This window comes from Pan paniscus, chromosome 2, assembly GCF_029289425.2.
Source record: "Pan paniscus chromosome 2, NHGRI_mPanPan1-v2.0_pri, whole genome shotgun sequence".
Taxonomy (NCBI): domain Eukaryota; kingdom Metazoa; phylum Chordata; class Mammalia; order Primates; family Hominidae; genus Pan; species Pan paniscus.
The window spans coordinates 193,924,138-193,945,586 of NC_085926.1; the positions used below are offsets into that span (position 1 = coordinate 193,924,138).

The 21,449-nt window shown below is 44.5% G+C and overlaps 1 protein-coding gene and 1 non-coding gene across 3 annotated transcripts in view; one reads left to right on the forward strand and one right to left on the reverse strand.

The window, feature by feature from the left end:
* TFRC (transferrin receptor) overlaps positions 1-17,482 on the reverse strand; it is a 32,719-nt gene extending 15,237 nt beyond the window's left edge. Inside the window, exons 1-10 of one of the 2 annotated variants that reach the window (XM_034957961.3) lie at positions 17,365-17,482; positions 12,378-12,436; positions 10,462-10,663; positions 9,239-9,434; positions 7,318-7,467; positions 6,711-6,813; positions 4,756-4,869; positions 3,339-3,437; positions 2,825-2,964; positions 752-909 (exon numbers count right to left, since the gene is read on the reverse strand). In XM_034957961.3, the coding sequence (XP_034813852.1) occupies positions 752-909; positions 2,825-2,964; positions 3,339-3,437; positions 4,756-4,869; positions 6,711-6,813; positions 7,318-7,467; positions 9,239-9,434; positions 10,462-10,663; positions 12,378-12,413 (1,198 nt within the window). In that variant the 5' untranslated portion in view covers positions 12,414-12,436; positions 17,365-17,482. Of the gene's footprint in view, positions 1-751; positions 910-2,824; positions 2,965-3,338; positions 3,438-4,755; positions 4,870-6,710; positions 6,814-7,317; positions 7,468-9,238; positions 9,435-10,461; positions 10,664-12,377; positions 12,437-17,148; positions 17,325-17,364 lie in introns of those variants that run through there. The other variant, XM_003806407.5, reaches the window with a different exon arrangement.
* On the forward strand, positions 8,134-8,195 carry LOC112439424 (U7 small nuclear RNA). The gene has a single exon (XR_003027707.1). It is a non-coding gene; the product is annotated as a U7 small nuclear RNA (small nuclear RNA).
* Positions 17,483-21,449: the final 3,967 nt, after the last annotated feature.

Here is a 21,449-nt window from a genome sequence, read left to right on the forward strand (position 1 = left end):
TTTCTTAGTAAGTGCTGGCTATTTGATTGCATTTAAAGTTAACTCCAGGGACTGGCAAACTACAGCCCGCATGCCCATTCACTACACACAGTCTGTGCCTGTTTTCTTGCTCCCACAGAGTTGAACAGCTAAAAGAGAGACTGTATAGCCTGCAAAAGGTTTATTATCTGCCCCCTTAAGAAATTTGCTTATCACTGGTCTAGTCAATAACTTAGAATAGATTTTCTAGTCATAATGGTCAATTTTTAACAAGAATTTCCTAGGGCCTTATTACCTCCCAATAAAACTGACACATAGGCTGGGCGCGGTGGCTCACGCCTGTAATCCCAGCACTTTGGGAGGCTGAGGGAGGCAGATCACCTGAGGTCAGGAGCTCTGACCTCATGGAGCCTGACCAACATGGAGAAACCCTGTCTCTACTAAAAATACAAAATTAGCCAGGCGTGGTGGCGCATGCCTGTAATCCCAGCTACTGGGGAGGCTGAGGCAGGAGAATGGCTTGAACCTGGGAGGCGGAAGTTGCAGTGAGCCGAGATCACACCACTGCACTCCAGCCTGGGCAACAAGAGTGAAACTCCTTCTCAAAAAAAAAAAAGAAACTGACACATAAACAATTAACTTTAGGACAGACAAGATTGAGCACTTCATAAAACCAAGCCAAGCCAGCATTCCTACACTCCCTCCTTCTCTAGCCACATCCTTAGGAACAGAAAACAAAAAAAAAGCGGAGGCGGGGGGGGGCAGTCTTCACCTGGTTCTACAAAGCCTTTAATAACTCCAAAGATGTTAAGAATTTTTATCTCTTTCAGCACATTGCTCACAGTGAGCTTCACATTCTTGCTTTCTGAGGTTACCATCCTACATGTAGAGTCTGTTTTCCAGTCAGAGGGACAGTCTCCTTCCATATTCCTAGAATCAGAAAGCAGGCGTAAGTTCTGAGTTATTGTTCCTTGCCCAGGGTTTACTCCTGTCCAGTGAAGTTACAGATTAAGAGGACATATAAACAAAACTTACTCTCAGCCCGGCGAAGTGGCTCACCCCTGTAATCCCAGCACTTTGGGAGGCTGAGGCAGGTGGATCACAAGGTCAGGAGTTCAAGACCAGCCTGACCGACATGGTGAAACCCCGACTCTACTAAAAATACAAAAATTAACTGGGCATGGTGGCATGCGCCTGTAATCCCAGCTACTAAGGAGGATGAGGAGGAGAATCGCTTGAACCTGGGAGGCGGAGGCTGCAGTGAGCCGAGATCACGCCACTGCACTCCAGCCTGGGCAACAGAGCACAAGTCCTGTCTCAAAAAAAACAAAACAAAACAAAACAAAATAAAAACAAAAAAAAACTTACTCTCTAGTAGTGAACCATTTGCGTCTTACTTTGATCTGCAGGCAGCCAATTGGAAACCATTAATTAAGCAATATTTTAAAACACTTCTCTAACTATGCCTTTCTGCCAGACATACTTACGTAGTTTATATTTGGAATACATACCAAGATGGACTCAAAATGAAGTTCTTCTAATATATAAAAGAATATTAATACATTTTTATGTTTCCCAACTGTCACCACTAACAAGGATAGTACACATTCTTAGCTCAGTTATAAAAAGTATTCCTCAGCTGGGTGCGGTGGCTCACGCCTGTAATCCCAGCACTTTGGAAGGCCGAGGCAGAATTCCTTGAACCCAGGAGGTGGAGGTTGCAGTGAGCCAGGATCACGCCACTGCACTCCTGCCTGGGCAACAGAGTGAGACTGTCAAAAAAAAAAAAAAAATCCTGTGCTTCCCCTATCTAATTCCTCTGTGTTACCCAAATAATAGCTGCTCCTAAGGGGGCTTACTTACATAAATATAGGTTGAAACATTATTACTCCCCTACTACATAAGGATAAGATGGGACGCTGGCTTCACAGGTTGGTTACGATTTGTAGGTGGTAGGCAGAATGAGTCAAAAAAATCACCTATGCTAAATGCCTCTTAGCGTTATCAATAGTCATGGTATGTTACACACTCCCCTATGCTAAAGGCCTCTCAGCATGATCAACAGTCATGGTATTTCATATACTCCTTATATACAGATGTTCTTCATTTGAGACTATCAAGTAGAATATATTTTCACTATCCAATTATGTTAAAGAAACAGGATCAGAGAACCTATGTCATACAGGAGATAAATGCTTTCATAAAGGCCTGAAACTAGATCTCCATCCTGTAATAACAGGAAATGATAAATATGTCCACATCCAAATCAAAATTAATGCTACGTACTCTAATGGAACTGGGCTCTGTTTTTAAAGAGAGACACTAACGTTACAGGGAGGATATCCAGAGGAGCGAGCCACAACCATAAATGGTTTCTCTGGAAACCATCGTAAGAAGCAAGGCTTCTCAATCTATAGACAAGGTAACTGGAATCATACCGTATTGCTTAGAAGAAAAATCCAGACAAATGGATGTTTCGGGGAATAGGATTTTATCCCAATATGAATTCTAACAGATTCTCTCTACTAACTGAATGGGCTGCTATAGGCATCGTGCTTCAGCACAGAAGTACTTGAGCAGAAGCTATGCCAGGAATCTTACACAAGGAATTCACTGGGTTTATAAGTCTCCTTATTCTCCTGTGTTTATAAGTCCAAAGTCCATTATTAAGATCTCTTTATAGAGAAAAATTCATTTTTATCTGTACCAAGGTAACAGCTAACCATCCTCCAAATTCCCAAATGTGGAAAATTATCATCATGTTTAACATTTTAATCAACATATTACCGTTCTTCCCTAATCATAAAACCTCACTATGCAAGACCGCTTTCAAATAAAAACTTACCCAAACAGCTTTTCTGCAGCAGCTCTGGAGACTGTCTGGACAGGTATATTAGGCAATCCTGATGACCGAGATGGTGGAAACTGAGTGTGATTGAAGGAAGGGAATCCAGGTGTGTAAGGGTCACCTGTCCCCAGATGAGCCTAGGAAAACAAAAGAGCAATTCACTCCATCACATACTTCCTCAAAACCTCTCTTTAAGATTCAGGTTTGGTATAAGGCTGCAGCCCAACCTTAGTTTACCAACTTGAAGCCTCAAAAATCTGAGTGGCTCTACAATGTGACTCCTGTTTTCATGGCATATGGAAATTCTCAAATTCAAGGCACTATTGACAAAGTACTTTTAGCAACAAATAATAAAGCCTCAAAGTCAATGTAATCTATCTTCTTGCTTACTGCTAACGCCCTCCCAGAAAAAAGAGCGGTTAAGGAAGACACAGTGCTATTTCTGCTAATACAGGAATCCAAGAACAACTCAAGGAACTCAAAACGGTGATTTACTCAAGAAATAACTCACATGTCCAAAGAATGAAAGTTCTGCGTTAACAATGGGAAATTTAGTCTGGTCCATGTATATCAACACACCAATTGCATTTAAGCTTTCAGCATTTGCAACCTAAAAGAAAACATATAAAGCTCAGAAAATGAAGATCTGATCATACGAAATGAGAATACATCCTGGACATTATGCTAAAGGCCAAATGGTTACAGAGGACTAAACTTATAATACTTCCAAATATTTCAAATTGTTTATCTGGTAATTTATTAATTGCTTCCTGAAAAATTAACTCACTTATTTGCAAAATAAGAATAACGGGCCGGGAGTGGTGGCTCACGCCTGTCATCCCAACACCTTGCAAGGCTGAGACAGGGGGATCACGAGCTCAGGAGTTCGAGACCACCCTGGCCAACATGGTGAAACCCTGTCTCTACCAAAAATACAAAAATTAACTGGGCGCAGTGGCTGGCGCCTGTATTCCCAGCTATTTGGGAAGCTGAGGCAGGAGAATCGCTTAAAACCATAAGGCAGAGGTTGCAGTGAGCCGAAATTGCGCCACTGCACTCCAGCCTGGACGAAAGAGCAAAACTCCCTCTCAAAAAAAAAAAAAAAAAAAGAATAACAAAGGCCAGGAGTGGTGGCTTACACCTGTAATCCCAGCAATCTGGGAGGCCAAGGCAGGTGGATCACCTGACATCAGGCGTTCAAGACCAGCCAGGCCAACGTCGTGAAACCCTGTCTCTACTAAAAATGCAAAAATTAGCCAGGCATGGTGGTGGTGGGCACCTGTAATCCCAGCTACTCAGAAGGCTGAGGCAGGAGCATCACTTGAACCCGGGAGGCGGAGGTTGCAGTGAGCTGAGATCACGCCACTGCACTCCAGCCAGGGTGACAAGAGACTCCGTCTCAAAAAAAAAAAAAAAAAAAGAAAAGAAAAACAACAAAAACCCATCTAAGACAACCACTTTTTTGAGTCTCACTGTCACTCAGGCTGGAGTGGCACGAGTCACATCTCACAACCTCCAGGGCTCAAGCAGTCCTCCCACCTCAGCCTCCTAAAGTGTTGGGATTACAGGTGTGAGCCCTGCCACTTTTTTAAAAATGCAGAAATCACCACTGTCTTTTGATATGTTCCACTCTAGTTCCTTGTGTATGTTTGACTATTAATTTTCCTTTTTATAAAACATGCTTTTAGCTGAATTCTGTATATGCGTAAAACTGAGTTATACAGAGAAATAGCTTTCACTTAACCACTTCTGATTAGGTAAGTGGAACTTACTTCATTTGTTGAGCATTTTAATAAATTATATTATCTGGTATGAGAGTTTAAGATTGCTGATTTTCAGAATGTAAAAATATTAACAAGAAATATCACTTACCTGAAGAGTAAGATACCAAAAGTACTGTATTTAATATTATAATAACTCATACTCACCTTTTCTGCAAAGGTGATTTTCCCTGCTCTGACAATCACTATAGATCCATTCACAGGAGTGTGTAAATCCTCAAAATCTTTTTTAGTACCAAAATTAGCATGGACCAGTTTACCCTAGAACAAAGACATTAGATTTAATGAGCATTATGGTATCGGAACAGCTCTAAAATCTTGAGACAGAAGAGTGTTATATATCAAACCTAAGACAGGCAACCCAAGTAAGAGATAAAAGGAGGCCAAGGCCTAAAAAAGACATGAGTTCTAAAAAACTTTACAACTTTTAGGTCAGAGCTATTGGAATAAAATCAAGATTTTTGGCCTCCTATGTCTTTCATGCTTTTATCCCATGCTGCCTTTCATCTGAAGGGCATTTAGATTAAAGAGGCCTATGTAGGCTGGTCATGGGACTGGAGGCCTGGAACAATCTTAGCCTTGAGGACATCATAGAAATAGGTTTTAACTGAAAGGTCTGATAATAAATCTGTCCCAAAATTAAAACACCATCTATTACAACAAAGTGACTTGCATACACCAACTTTAGATGTGTCATGATGTTCCTAAGCTCATAAGAGTCCAGATGAACAGCCATAAACTGACACTAACAAGCAAGCCCTCAATACAGAAAGCTTGAAGTTGAACAAAAATCTTCAATGTTCTTTAACAGAACAACCTACCCACCTCTAAACTCCTGGCTTATAGGCAGCCAGGCAAAGGGATAAAGCACAAGTATCCAGAAAGGCAAGGAATCAACACAGAACTGCACCAGCCCCGAAAGGTATCCACTAGAGATGCCCCTGACTTACAAAGGTATCCACCAGAGCCTGACTTACAAATGTGATTTTTTTTTTTTTTTGAGATGGAAGTTCGCTTTTGTTGCTCAGGCTGGAGTGCAATGGCGCAATCTCCGCTCACTGCAACCTCCACCTCCTGGCTTCAAGCGATTCTCCTGCCCCAGCCTCCCAAGTAGCTGGGATTACAGGCACCCACCACCACGCCTGGCTAATTTTTGTATTTTTAGTAGAGTTCACCACGTTGGCCAGGCTGGTAGCTCTGACCTTAGGTGATCCGCCCACCTTGGACTCCCAAAGTGCTGGGATTACGGGCGTGAGCCACCACGCCCAGCCACGAATGTGATTTTTAAGCTGAAAATTATTCTATCTATCTGTTCTCTATTTCTGTGTTAATTTGACTATATTTGCCTAAATTTAAAAAGATCAAGGGCTGGGCGAAGCAGCTTCCTCCTGTAATCCCAGCACTTTGGGAGGCTGAGGGTGGTGAATCACTTGAGCCCAGGAGTTTCAATTCAAGACCAGCCTGGCCAACATGGCAAAACCCTGTCTCTACCAAATAATAATAATAATAATAATAAAATAAAAAATAAAAATTAACTGGACATCTCAGCTACTCAAGAGGCTCACTTGAGCCTGGGTGGTGGTGGAGAATGCAGTGAGCCAAGCTCACGCCACTGCACTCCAGCTAGGGCAACAGAGTGACACCCTGTCTCAAAACAAAAATAGAAAAAGATCAAGCATTAACGAATCAAGCTAAGACTAGGCCCCAGCCAAGATGGATATTTACATCTGTCCCCACAGGGAGGATATGCATTTGTTTAGCAAATACTACTATGTATGTCAGCCATTCTCCAAAGCTCTGCAACATGGCAGTAAATAGAACTAACCCATGGTTCTTCATCTGGCTCACATTCTAATGGAAACAAAGGCATAGATAATGTCAGCTGCTAGCAGTACTATAAAGAAAAAATAAAACAGGACATGGGGAAAGTGATTAGAGAGAGAAGACAATGCATGTTGACTGTGTCATTAGAGGGTTGAAAACCAAAATATCTCATGATCATTTACATTTTACAGGTAAATTTATAACTCCTAAGAACAGAAAAGATGAGTTTTGAATGATTCAATAGGGAAGAGTCTCATGCACTGTTTTGCCTTACTTACAGTAACTGTTGCAGCCTTACTATACGCCACATAACCCCCAGGATTCTCCACCAGGTAAACAAGGCTACCGTTCTTATCAACTATGATCACCGAGTTTTGAGCGCTGTTAAAAAGATTAAGTTAAAATAAGCCTAAGGTCATCCTTCCAAAAAACACAATAGCTTACATTTAGTATGTCTTGCATTATTTGGCTTGAGGAAATTTACCTCTAAATCTTAAGCTTGATTTTTATTTTAAAAACCTTTGGGCCGCATGCGGTGGCTCACGCCTGTAATCCCAGCACTTTGGGAGGCCGAGGCGGGCTGATCACCTGAGGTCAAAAGTTCGAGACCATCCCACCTCTACTAAAAATACAAAAATTAGCTGGGCGTGGTGGCGTGCGCCTGTAATCCCAGCTGCTCTGGAGGCTAAGGCAGGAGAATCACTTGAACCCAGAAGGCAGAGGCTGCAGTGAGCAGAGACTGTGCCACTGCACTCCAGCCTGGGCAACAGAGCGAGACTCCATTTCAAAAAAACACCAACAACACTAACCAAAAGTCTTTGCTATATTTAGCACACCTGAAAATAGCTACTTGTATAAAAATAAGTTTACCATCTTTCAACATACCTGTCTTTGACCTGAATCTTAACAAAATGTTGATCACGCCAGACTTTGCTGAGTTTAAATTCACGAAATTGATTTTCAACATACAACGCAAGATTTTCATCTTTTTGAGATCCAGCCTCACGAGGGACATATGAATTTTCATTCAGCAGCCTGGAGGAGAAAATGCCTTTTAAATGAACTTAAGTTTACTTTAAAATAAACATTTAAGTCAAGGATTAAACAAATTGTTTTGAAAGCAAAATATTATCCCTCATAATTCAGATAAATGAACTGTGACCCAAAACTTCTAGACTGACCAGAATATCACAAAAGAAAAAAAATTTTGCCCCAAATCTTGTAACTTCAAAGCTTCTTTACCCACTACAAAGCACTCCTTCAAGAGCCTCATCATAACACAATGTATCTGCTTAGGATAGTTTTAGGGGAAATGAGTAGCTTCCAGATCTACTATAAAATCTAAGATAGTAATACTGTGCTGAACAGAGTGCATAGTTTCAATTCTCACCTACTTGTGAAGCATCTGAATACCCTGAAGCAGAACTGCTCCTTGGTCCGATCTCCCATAGTTCTTTCTATTTACTCAGCATATTAGTTCTTACATTTTTGTGGGGTGGACTATACTCTCACTTTACCCATAAGGTCTGGTGTATAGTAAATAAACACAAAAGCATCAACTAGATGAAGTAGAAAATGCCATAACTTAAGACTAAAGAATTATAGTACCACTGTAACTGTAGGAAGCTTGCAAAAAGGAAAAGATAAATTTATTCTTTGCACAGAGGCATGTATGTGCAAAGATAGTAAAACTCTATGGACAAGTGTTACAGCTCTTTTAGAATTTGTCTAGCATGCTTTCTAGTTTTTGCCAGAAAGCCCATTACAAATAAAATAAATAAATAAATATAAAATAGAAATTTGGCCAGGTGCAGTGCCTCATCCTGTAATTCCAGCACTTTGGGAGCCAAGACAGGAGGATCATCTGAGGTCAGGAGTTAGACACCAGCCTGGCCAACATGGTGAAATCCCGTTTCTGGAAAAAAAAAAAAAAAAAACCCACAAAAATTAGCAGAGCATGGTGGTACAAGCCTGTGATCTCAGCTACTCAGGAGACTGAGGTAGGAGAATTGCTTGAACCTGGGAGACAGAGGTTGCACTGAGCTGAAATCGTGCCACTGCACTACAGCCTGGGCAACACGTAAGACTCCATCTCACAATAAATAAGTAAATAAATAAAAATCTAAGAACAGACCGGCCTGGGAGACATGGTGAGACTCCATCTCTTAAAAAAAAAAAAAAAAAAATTAGCTGGGTGTGGTGCTGCGTGCTTACAGTCCCAGCTACTCAGGAGGCTATGGTAGGGGGATGAAGCTGCGGTGAGATGAGAGCATGCCACCGTATTCCAGCCTCCACCAGAGGGAGACATTGTCTCTGGATACTGACTGGCCTAGGGGTTAATGGGTGAGTATCACAGAAATTAAGAAGCCCTAGAGACTTAAGGCAGGCAGTTACCCATGATCAAGGAGATGAAAAAGGCTACTTCTGGCATGTGTTGCTTCCTAAAACAGAGAAAAGCTACTGATGTCCTTGTCAGCAAAGCAGAGCTTAGTACAACGTTACAAGAGGTTAAGAAGAAAAATCAGAGCCAGAGAATGACAGCAAGCAATAAGCTACAAAGATGGGGAAAACATCAAGGGCCTATTAATTTTTTAAGAAAAAGGAGACTCCCCAGAGAAGTTCTACCTTTTTCCCTACCAGTATAGTTTCAGTTTTTTACAGGCCCCTTCCCCTCTTTAGCTAAACTTGACAAGTCTTGTCTTCTCTAACAAGCCATTCCCTGCAGTGTCACCATTATTGTTTCCCCGTGGCCTATCATAATTCCTGAATTACTTTTCTAGATACTTGCACAGCAGCTGGCACTCACTTGATGGTGCCGGTGAAGTCTGTGCTGTCCAGTTTCTCCGACAACTTTCTCTTCAGGTCATCCCAATATAAGCGACGTGCTGCAGGGAAGTCCTCTCCTGGCTCCTCCCTCACTGGAGACTCGGTTCCTGCCAGTCTCTCACACTGAGTTTTTGGTTCTACCCCTTTACAATAGCCCAAGTAGCCAATCATAAATCCTAAAGAGACAAAGTTCCAGAGCTGAACTCAGAATTTCATTTGTAATCTATCCCTGTTAATCTGTTAATATTTTCAGGTAAGCCTTGAAAATACTGGTTTTCATCAAATTCTAAGTAGTTTTAAAGTATATAACGCATCTCAGTTTTGTATACTTTAAACCACTTAATAAATTATATACTAGCTTTATTTCAAATAGCTACCTATTCAAAACATAGGTAGTTTTTTCCAAAAGACCCCCTTGAAACATGAGACTGAGCTGCTGCACCGCCAGTGTCCTGCGGATATTTTCTAGCGTAGCATTTGCTTCCTGGTGGAGTGGGAGCAAACAAAAAAATACATAAATAAAAAGAAAACACTTGCACGTCGTATTGAAATAATTCATGGGTCTCTCTTTCCAACCAGATTAAATTCAATGACAGGTATAGAATCTACTCATGATTGTCTTCCTAGTGGCACTTAAAAAGGCATAAAGTGGATGGGAAAGTGGCTCATGTCTGTAATCCCAGCACTCTGGGAGGCTGAGGTGGGCAGATCACGAGGTCAGGAGTTAGAGACCAGCCTGACCAACATGGTGAAACCCCGTCTCTACTAAAAATACAAAAATTAGCCAGGTGTGGTGGTGCACGCCTGTAGTCCCAGCTCCTCAGGAGGCTGAGGCAGAAGAATTGCTTGAACCTGGGAGGCAGAGATTGCAGTGAGCCGAAATCACGCCACTGCACTCCAGCCTGAGCCACAGAGTGAGACTCCATCTCAAAAAAAAAAAAAATTAGCCAGGTGTGGTTGTGGGCGCCTATAGTCCCAGCTACTCAGGAGGCTAAGGCAGAGAATCGCTTAAACCTGGGAGGCCGAGGTTGCAGTGAGCCAACATGGTGCCACTGCACTCTAGCCTAGGCAAGAGAGTAAGCCTCTGTCTCCCCAAAAAAAAAAAAAAAAAAAAAAAAAGGTACAAAATAACTATATGCTGAGCTGAAATAACAGACTTCCCAGAGTTGGTTATAGAAAACATTGAAGTTTGGTCATTCTCACCAATCAAGAAAAAGACGATCACAGCAATAGTCCCATAGCAGATACTTCCACTACACCTTTTTGGTTTTGTGACATTGGCCTTTGTGTTATTGTCAGCATTTTCTTCTTCATCTACAGCAAGTTTCATCTCCACATGACTGTTATCGCCATCTACTTGCCGAGCCAGGCTGAACCGGGTATATGACAATGGTTCTCCACCAAACTGTTTTGCGGAAAAAGGCATGATGAAGAACAGGCACAGGAATGTTTAGGAAACACTCGTTTAGGTATATGCTTGTTATTGGGCCATTACTATAACTTGCTATATATTCCTCAGGGTGTTCTCCTTTCAAACCAACACTCTTCCCTGGGCCCAGTCAAGGGCTAGTTCACACTGGTCTTCTCAGTCAGTCTCTCCTTTTTTGTAAATTTTTTTTTTTTTTTTTTTTTTTTGAGACAAGGTCTCCCTCTCTCTCCCAGGATGGAGTACAGTGGTGTGATCACAGCTCACTGCAGCCTCAAAATCCTGGGCTCTACTGATTCCCCCACCTCAGCCTCCTGAGTAGCTGGGACTAGGGGCACAAATCAGTTCAGGATACTATGCAGTAACCCAGACCATGATGCTGGTGGGAGCAAGGGAGCAAGAATAAAACAAAGTTATAAATAAGCAGAAATTCTGACTAAGCATAAGATAGAAGACAGAAAAGAGAGAATAGGCCAGACACAGTGGCTCATGCCTGTAATCCCAGCACTCTGGGGGGGGCCGAGGCAGACAGATCATTTATGGTCAGAAGTTTGAGACAAGCCTGACCAACATGGTGAAATCCCCTCTCACTAAAAATTCAAAAAAAAAACAAACCACTAGCTGGGCATGGTGTCGCACGCCTGTAATCTCAGCCACCCAGGAGGCTGAGGCAGGAGAATCGCTTGAACTCAGGAGGCGGAGGTTACAGTGAGCTAAGATTGCACACTGCATTCCAACCTGGGCAACAGAGCCCAGGCTGAGACTCCATCTCAAAAAATAAAATAAAAATAAATAAATAAATAAATACAAATAAGAGAGAATTGAGGTCTAGACAGAGTGTTAAGAGTTAGGCTCCTTCTCGTCATGGCCTGGATGGCTGTTCTTTTTGTATGTTCTTTCAGCTTTCACTCATACTGTCTACTCAATGTTTCTTAAAATTTCATTTTTTTTTTAAATAGAGATGGGCTTGCTACGTTGCCCAAGCAAGTCTCAAACTCCTCAACTGATCCTCCTGCCTCACCTCCCAAACTGCTGGGATTGCGGGAGTGAGCCACCACACTTGGCCTCATTCAGCCTTTGCTTTTTTTTTTTTTTTGAGACGGAGTCTCACTCTGTTGCCCAGGCTGGAGTGCAATGGCGTGATCTCAGCTCGTTGCAACCTCCGCCTCCCGGGTTCAAGCAATTCTCCTGCCTCAGCCTCTCAAGTAGCTGGGACTACAGGCATGCGCCATGACACTCAGCTAATTTTTTTTTTTTTTTGTATTTTTAGTAGAGACCGAGTTTCACCATGTTGGTCAGGCTGGTCTTGAACTCCTGACCACAGGTGATCCACCCACCTCAGCCTCCCAAAGTGCTGGGATTACAGGCATGAGCCACAGCGCCCCACAAGCCTTTGCTTTTTACCTCTCCTACTAAAACATTTTGATCAGGGCTTTAATTCGTCTTATCTACTAAGCTGTCCCCATCTACCACACCCAGAACCACTCTGAGAATTCTTCCAAGACTTTCCATAATTAACCCTACTGAAGGCTGAACTCTTTGTGAGATCAGTTATGCCTCAAGACTACCAATTCAAATGTAAATGAATACCTGATAATAGATTGGGGTTATTATTTCATGCTTACTCAGTTAAAGTCATGCTTGTATATTTCACATTCTTGCAGACACAGAAATACAACTGAAAATATCTTACCAAGTTAGAGAATGCTGATCTAGCTTGATCCATCATTCTGAACTGCCACACAGAAGAACCTAGGTATCAGAATAGAGAATTATTGAGAAAGATACTACTGTATCAGATTAGTGAGCTTTCTATTACCAGGCTAAATGATACATTAAATTTTTAAAATACATTATCACTTTTCTAGAAAAGGTATATAACCATAGTTTACATGACAACTAAATTAAGTGGGATCCTTTTTAAAGTTTGTTATATACGTAATTCTTTTTTTTTTCTTTTTGTAGACACAAGGTCACCCTATGTTGCCCAGGCTGGTCTTGAACTCCTGGCCTCAAACAATCCTCCCACCTTGGCCTCCCAAAGTGCTGCAATTATAGGTACGAACCACTATGTTCTGAGTAGACAAAAGTGACACATACTGCCGGGCGGGGTGGCTCACACCTGTAATCCTAGCACTTTGGGAGGCTGAGATGGGTGGATCACCTGAGGTCAGGAGTTCAAGACCAGCCTGGCCAACATGGAGAAACCCTGTCTCTACTAAAAATACAAAAATTAGCCGGACGTGGTGGTGGGCGCCTGTAATCCCAGCCACTCGGGAGCCTGAGGCAGGAGAATGGTGTGAACCCAGGAGGCGGAGCTTGCAGTGAGCCAAGATCGCGCCACTGCACTCCAGCCTGGAAAACAAGAGCAAAACTCTGTCTCAAAAAAAAAAAGAAAAGTGACACATACAAAAAGACAAAATTAAGACTAAATCAGACAAGACCAGTTATGCTACAAATACCACAAACCATCTCCAATGGGAAGGGGAAGAAATCCTGATCCTGACTGAATGAATAGTTCCTACAAGTGATTCGATCTTTGACACAAAAAGATAACACGAAACACAGATTACGCTGTTTTACAGATGAAGAGGCCAGTTATTAGAGAAACTAAGTGGCCTGTTCAAGGCTGAAAACTGATAATCTAAGCGAAGTTAAATGGGTTACTGGGTTATAGAAATTGTGTTATCATCTCTGGAAATTTAAGACATTAACCTTAACTTTTGTCAAAGCAAAATACATCTCTGTAATCAAAGTCCTAAGTTAAGTTAAAGGCCTTAACTGAAATCTGAATTTTCCAGTTAATTTGGTTTGAGGGCATCTAGATACTTGAAAATGACATTATCCGGAGATTTGCAAAATGGACATTTATTGGATACCATTTTAAAGCTTTTCCTATATACGAGTACACTTAGGGCATATTAAACACACACATGGCACAAAGCAAGCTGTGAGGTATATGCAAATTGTAAAGCAAAGGGTATTATAACTGGCATTAAGAAAAAGCTTTCTGGCCAGGCACGGTGGCTCATGCCTGTAATCCCAACACTTTGGGAGGCCGAGGCAGGTGGATCATGAGGTCAGGAGTTTGAGACCAGCCTGGCCAAGGTGGTGAAACCCCATCTCTACTAAAAATACAAAAATTAGATGGGCGTGGTGGTGGGCACCTGTAATCCCAGCTACTGGGGAGGCTGAGGCAGGAGAATCACTTGAACCCGGGAGGTGGAGGTTGCAGTGAGCCGAGATGGGACCACTGCACTCCAGCCTGGGTGACAGAGTGAGACTCCATCTCAAAAAAATAATAAAAAAGAAAAAGAAAAAGCTCTAAAACCTATTACAAAAAATTCTTTTTAAATTCAAGCTTTAAAAACCAGTGTCCATATGCAATAGACCATATTCTTAGAAGCATAATCTTTTTTTTTTTTTTGAGACAGAGTTTCGGTCTTGTTGCCTAGGCTGGAGTGCAATGGCAGGAGCTCGGCTCACTGCAACCTCCCCCTCCCGGGTTCAAGCCATTTTCCCACCTCAGACTCCGAGTAGCTGGGATTACAAGTGCCCACCACCATGCCCAGCTAATTTTTGTATTTTTAGTAGAGACGGGATTTTACCATGTTGGCCAGGCTGGTCTGGAACTTCTGACCTACGGTGATCCACCCACCTGGCCTCCCAAAGTGCTAAGATTAGTTACTTGATAAGAACATCCCAAGGAAATCGAAGGCGTGAGCCACAGCGCCCAGCCAGAAGCACAATCTTTTGCCCCTTCTGTTACAAAAAGCTTATCACTACCACTCCACCAGAACAGTAAGGACCCAATCATTAGAGCCAGAACTGGAAGGCCCCACCCTGAACCAATTTTAATCATCCTTTTCTAGGAAAAAACATCTTGCAAGTTTTAACACTCATCTGAACCATCATTCCTCAAGTTTTCTTGTTTTAAATTAATTTTAAGAACACAAAGCGATGGCCGGGCATGGTGGCTCACACCTGTAATCCCAGCAACACTTTGGGAGGCCGAGGCGAGCAGATCACCTGAGGTTGAGAGTTTGAGACTAGCCTGACCAACATGGAGAAATCCCATCTCTACTAAAAAAATACAAAATTAGCCGGGCATGGTGGTGCATGCCTGTAATCCCAGCTACTGGGGAGGCTGAGGCAGGAGAATCACTTGAACCTGGAGGAGGTGGAGGTTGCGGGGAGCCGAGATCACACCATTGCACTACAGCCTGGGCAACAAGCGTGAAACTCTGTCAAAAATAAATAAATAAATAATAATCTAAGCTACTTGTGTTATCTTTGGTGTTCTCAATGGTGACTGAAAACAACAATTCAATTTCTCACATTAATAATGAAGCTCAGGTAGGCAAAACGTAGCCCCACGTTTTGAACCATGAAATGGAACACATTCACTGCCTAACAACTTCACTACCCTCTATTTTCTCCAAAATCAGACAGAATCCAGCCCGTTTTTACCCACCAACATTCTTCTCTGTTCCTTGAGGTCCTCCTCATTTCTTCCAGGTTCAGCTCAAGGCTTCATCTCTATGAAGCCTTCTCTGACTGACTTCCCTATCCTGTAATAACTGGTATTGAACTACCTGATAATGAGTAAAAATATTGTCTTTAACAGTACTGGGGCATGCCTGATGCATGAGATTCCAAATGATATGAAAAATATAATGAAAACATTGGACCAGGAATCTTTTCCCATCCCCATCACTCTTCTGGTTTAGTAGGGAGTTTTTTTGTTGTTGTTTTTGAGATGGCATCTCGCTGTCGCGCAGGCTGGAGTGCAGTAGCACGATCTCAGCTCACTACAACCTCTGCCTCCCAGGTTAAAGCGACTCTCGAGCCTCAGCCTCCTGAGTGGCTGGGATTACAGGTGTGCACCACCACGCCCAGCTAATTTTTGTATTTTTCGTAGAGACGGGGTTTCACCATGTTGGCCAGGCTGGTCTCGCACTCCTCACCACAAGTGATCCACCTGCCTCGGCCTCCCAAAGTGCTGGAATTACAGACGTGAGCCACCATGCCCGGCTAATTTTTGTGTTTTTAGTAGAGACAGGATTTCACCATGTTAGTCAGACTGGACTCGAACTCCCGACCTTAGGTGATCCGCCTGCCTTGGCCTCCCAAAGTGCTGGGATTACAGGCGGGAGCCAATGCGCCCAGCCGAGGGTCATTTTTAACTAGCATTGTGATCGATTCAGGTTTAGCTGGGAATCTTGCTCCATGACATTTAAATACATTATCAGAGGCAAGTAACTGCCTCGCCTTAGGGCGGAGTTAGCCAAACTGCTGTCTATCTAACAATCTTCAACACAGGCTAGGTTTACAGCCACCATTACTTGATAAGAACATCCAAAGGAAATTGAAGGATGCTATGCTATATATAACCTTGCAAAATCGATGACAAAAATTATCTTAACTCTGAGTTTTCTTGAGAAGCATATTGTAACCCAAAATTCAGGGCCGGGGGGCGGGGGGAACCAGCAGGGTCCACAAGTACTCTAGACAGCCTAACCTTAATTTTCACAGTAAGCTTAGCATATAAGCATGGGGTAGCCAAATACAATTTCCTACTTTAATCCTCTTATCAACGGGGAAGAAAATGGAAAAAGCTGCAGAATCCAGTCCCCCGGGTAAGTGAGGTCTCTACAAGCAGTAAGCAGAGGGAAAGCGTTATCCGAAAAGAGCCGAATCAGAATGTATTTTCTTACCCACCCTCCCAACCTTAAAAGAACTGTCCAGCAGAATGTGACACAATCGGCCTCTCCGGCGCCCATCAATCCAGCACAGCCCTCTGACCACACCGCTAATCTCCAAGTATCTTTCACAAATAAGTCACTCCTATGGCTCCCGTCTTGTAGTGAGAACTGCTAGCAATATTCTTAATGTGAACACCTGCGGCGTTCAGTCGGATTCTGCCTTGAGAAAACAGAATCCACACACAAGGCGAACAGGCAGAGCATGGCAAGATCAGGTTGTACCAGAGCCGAAGGGTAAGTTTACAGAAACCCGTATCTAATTAATGCCTGTAACACGCTAGTAACCGAATCGGGGACAGCTTTGTCCCCTTCCGCAGTGAGAACGGGGCCCGCCCGGAGCCCGGGGAACCGAAGGTTTAGGAGCCCAAGGTCACCCACGAATCCCAGCCGTTCCCTGGGGCGACTTCCTGGAGCAGCCACGTGTTCCCCCGGCGCCGCACGCCGCGCAGCTGCACCTTGGCTGCGCCCGCGCTCCCGGACCCGCAGCTCGGAGCCGGCGCACTAGGGCCTGCAGCCTTCAAGGGCGAGGACCCGAAGTCCCCGGGGCTGAGAGCGACAGTGGGGGTACACCTGGTCTCGTCATTCGTCGCTCTGTGACCGAGGAGGCGGGCAAGAAGGCAGAGAGAAGGGAAGGGACGAGAGGCGAAGGGACGAGAGGCGCAGGGACGCCTCTGCGCACAGCCGCCCGACCCCGTGTACCTGCAGCCGCTCGAGGCGCCGCCACAGCCCCTTCCCCACAGGCTCGCGGCCCCGCTCCATCCCGGCCGCCCCGCCTGGGGCCGCGACCGCTTTCCCGCTCCCCGTGCGGCTCCCTATGGCTGCTGGACAGCACCGGAGCGGCCGCTCCAGCCAGCCCCGCAGGATGAAGGGAGGACACGAGGGTCGGTGTAGTTCTAGAAGCCCGCAGTCACTCACACTAGCGCGTCCTACGTCCCGAGCCGCCACCCGATATCCCGACGCTCTGAGGGGATGGCGGCCCCTAACCGGCCGTTTATAGCCTGGCCCCGCCCCCGGCCCCCAGGGGGCTGTGCGTCACTTCCTGAGGCACGTACGCTCCGCGAGGTGCTCTGACAGATCGCCCGGGGGGCGGGGATGCGCGCGCAGCGGGCGGGGCCGTCTGCGGAGGGCGCTGCGGGCGAGGCGAAGGCCAAGGGAAAAGGCGCCAAGGCAGCAGGTGCCCCGAGGAGCCGCGCGATGGGCGCACTGGCCTCTGCCTCGGCGCCTTCCTCCACCCTGGTAGCCTGGCAGCCTCCGCCTGACCTTGACCAACCTCCAGTCCCTGCAGTGCTAGGTCCAATCTGTTGGCGTTGACGCTTAAATGTTGGATATTGCACTGCGGCAGTGCCTTGAAATGTACGTGCAGGATGGAATGTTAGGTAACTATTAAAGCCACTCTTGTGAAGATGTATTTTGCAGCCTCAGAAATACAAAAAGGAAAAGAAAAGCAAAATGCAAATTTTTATTCAGAATGTATACAAGCTGCACTTTAACCAAGACTAGCGGAGTGCTTTGCGTAATGTTTAATGCATGAGGGAATAAAAGGGAAAATAGAAACAAGTGACTTAATAGGGTGATAGGATTGTAGATTAACTTTCGTTTTCATCGCCATCGCTGTTATTGGATTGTGCAATGAATAACAAATAAATAAAATTCAATTCTTGTCACTGTTTAAACTCTTTCCAAACAATCACACCCTCTCCCTCCCTCTGGTCAGTAACCAGCAGGCCAGGGAGGTAGTAGCTACAATGCAAGAAAGCAACCCATACCTTAAAAAGCATTGCACATAAACTGACCTTCAGGCCCGTAGGGACACAGAACAGCCCTTTAAGAAGCAAATCCGTTTGTGGGCCTTGGGCTTTTACTCTTCCCTTTATTTTTTCTGCTCTAAGATAGAGAAAGTACTTGGGATTCTCACCGCCTTTCTCTTTACTCCCATTCTCTAAAATCTCTCTCCCCAAAGAGAAGTGTTTAAAAGTCATATGAGTTGCCAGGCGCGGTGGCTCACGCCTGCAATCCTAACACTTTGGGAGGCCGAGGTGAGCGGATCACGAGGTCTGGAGTTCGAGACCAGCCTGACCAATATGGTGAAACCCCATCTCTACTAAAAAATTTTCAAAAAAAATTAGCCAGGCATAGTGGCACGCGCCTGTAATCCCAGCTACTCAGGAGGCTGAGGCAGAAGAATCGCTTGAACCCAAGAGGCGGAGGTTGCAGTGAGCCAAGATCGTGCCATTGCACTCCAACCTGGGCGACAGAGCAAGATTCCATCTCAAAAAAAAAAAAAAAAGTCATATGAGCAGGAGCATTGCTGCACCTTTAATGATCTAATCAGGAAAAGGTTAAGGATGCACATCCACAGAGGGCCTACCTTAACATTCAGACACCAGGCCTGCTCCCCTGTGGTGTTCCTTCTTTATTTCTTTAATTATTAATTTTATTTATTTTTATCATTATTATTTTTAAGACAGTGTCTTGCTCTGTCACCCTGGCTGGAGTACAGTGGCATGATCTCGGGCTCACTGCAACCTCTGCCTCCGGATTCAAGCGATTCTCCTGCCTCAGCCTCCCAAGTAGCTGGGACTACAGGTGTGTGCCACCACGCCAGGCTAATTTTTGTGTTTTGAGGAGTGATGGGATTTTATCATGTTGGCCAGGCTTGTCTCGAATTCCTGACCTCAGGTGATCTGCCCACCTTGGCCTCCTAAAATGTTGGGATAACAGGCATGAGCCACCATGCCCAGCCTATTTATTTTTTATTTTTAATTTGACGCAGGGTTTGCTATGTAGCCCAGACTAGTCTTGAACTCCTGGGCTCAAACAATCCTCCTGCCTCCGGTCTCCCAAAGTGCTGGGATTACAGGCATGAGCTAACATGCCTGGCTTTCTGCCATTCCTTGACTGAAGTATCTTTTAAAAAGAAACAAACAATGCTGGTATTTGCAGGTGAAAATCTTATAGCCTCATGGAGGACATAGGTTTAGGCGGCCAGATGCGATGGCTAATCCCTGTAATCCCAACACTTTGGGAGACTGAGGCAGGTGGATCTTCTGAGGTCAGGAGTTCAAGACCAGCCTGGCCAGCATGATAAAACCCCATCACAACTAAAAATACAAAATTTAGTCTGGCGTGGTGGTGCACACCTGTAGTCCCAGCTACTCCAGAGGCTGAGGCAGGAGAATCGTTTGAACCCGGGAGGGGGGTGGCTGCAGTGAGCTGAGATCACACCACTGCCCTCCAGCCTGGGCAACAGAGCAAGACTCTGTCTCAAAAAAAAAAAAAAAAAAGAAAGAAAGAAAGAAAGAAAAGAAAGAAAAATATGTTTAGGAGACATTTAGAGGCCAGGACCATTTGGACATGAAAATTCAAATCTCAAAAATTTATATTCACTAAAATAAAACCATAAACGTGACACTAAAGAGGCTATCAATTATATTTTTATTTTTATGCTGTTATTAGTATTAATAGACACTGCAATTAAAGTCCACTTATTAACACTTTTACTATTTATTTATTTATTTTTAAACAGTCTTACTCTGTCACCCGGGCTGGAGTGCAGTGGCGCCATCTCGGCTCAATGCAACCTCCACCTGGGTTCAAGCGATTCTCCTGCCTCAGCCTCCCGAGTAGCTGGGATTACAGGCACGTGCCACCACGCACGGCTAATTTTTTGTATTTTTAATAGAGACGGGGTTTCTCCATGTTGGCCAGGCTGGTCGTGAACTCCTGCCCTCATGATCTGCCTGCCTTGGCCTCCCAAAGTGCTGGGATTACAGGCGTGAGCCACCGAGCCTGGCCTAATTATTCGAAATTATTATTGGAAATTATTTAATTTCCAACCCTCCACAAACTATTCCATGAGGCTTACCTCATCCTGGAACTAAAACTCTTGCAGTTCTTCTGCATCGTACACAGAAATACTAGAAGTTTCATAAAGGGAAGGAGGTTGGCAAGGAAAAAGATACCATGAGCTGTGGGGAAAAGAAAAGAGCACAAAGCCTGGAGGGCCAAGAAGCTGGAGTTCTCAACTTTCCTGAGCCTGGGTTGTACCAGCTCTAAAATGGGAATAAAGGCTGGGCACGGTGGCTCACACTTCTAATCTCAGCACTTTGGGAGGCTGAGGCGGGCGTATCATTTGAGGTCAAGAGTTCGAGACCAGCCTAACCAACGTGGTGAAACCCCATCTCTACTGAAAATACGAAAATTAGCCGGGTGTGGTGGCAGGCACCTGTAATCCCAGCTACTCAGTAGGCTGAGGCAGGAGAATCGCTTGAACCCGGGAGGCAGAGGGTGCAGTGAGCTGAGATTGTGCCACTGCACTCCAGGCTGAGAGACACAGCAAGACTCCTTCTCAAAAAATAAAATGGGAATAAAAATACCTCATTCCAAAAATACCTCTTTTAGGGTCTAGAAGACCCTAAAAGCAATGACTGGCACATCATAGACTGTTGGTCAGCATGGTTGAATCAGAGTCCTCGTGGGGCGGAGTGGGGTCAGGTAGGAACGTGACGTGGAAGATGTCTGCAGACTGGGATGGATGTGGGCTCATGAAGAGGAAGGATGAAGGCATTTCAGCAGAGGAGAACCGGCCACCTGAAGGCTCTGTAGTGAGAAGGAGCCTGTGGTGTGTGTTAAAATTCCTAAGGAGATGTCTGACAGCTAATTCAGGGGAATTACTGCTGGAAACAACAGTGCAGGATGATTAACGGCAAAATTCTGCCTCCCTCTCTTTTTTCTTCACCAAGAGATGAAAGCAGAAGTCTTGCTTTTTGGTGAGAGAGAACTGGCAGGAAAAGCAAACCAGATAAGCCACTTACCTAGTGAAAGAGCCCCAGCTGGCAGGGCATGGAGGCTCACGCCTGTAATCCCAGCACTTTGGGAGGCAGAGGCGGGAGGATCACTTGAGGTCAGGAGTTCGAGACCAGCCTGGCCAACACGACAAGACACTGTCTCTACTAAAAATACAAAAATTAGCCAGGCGTGGTTGTGTGTGCCCATAATCT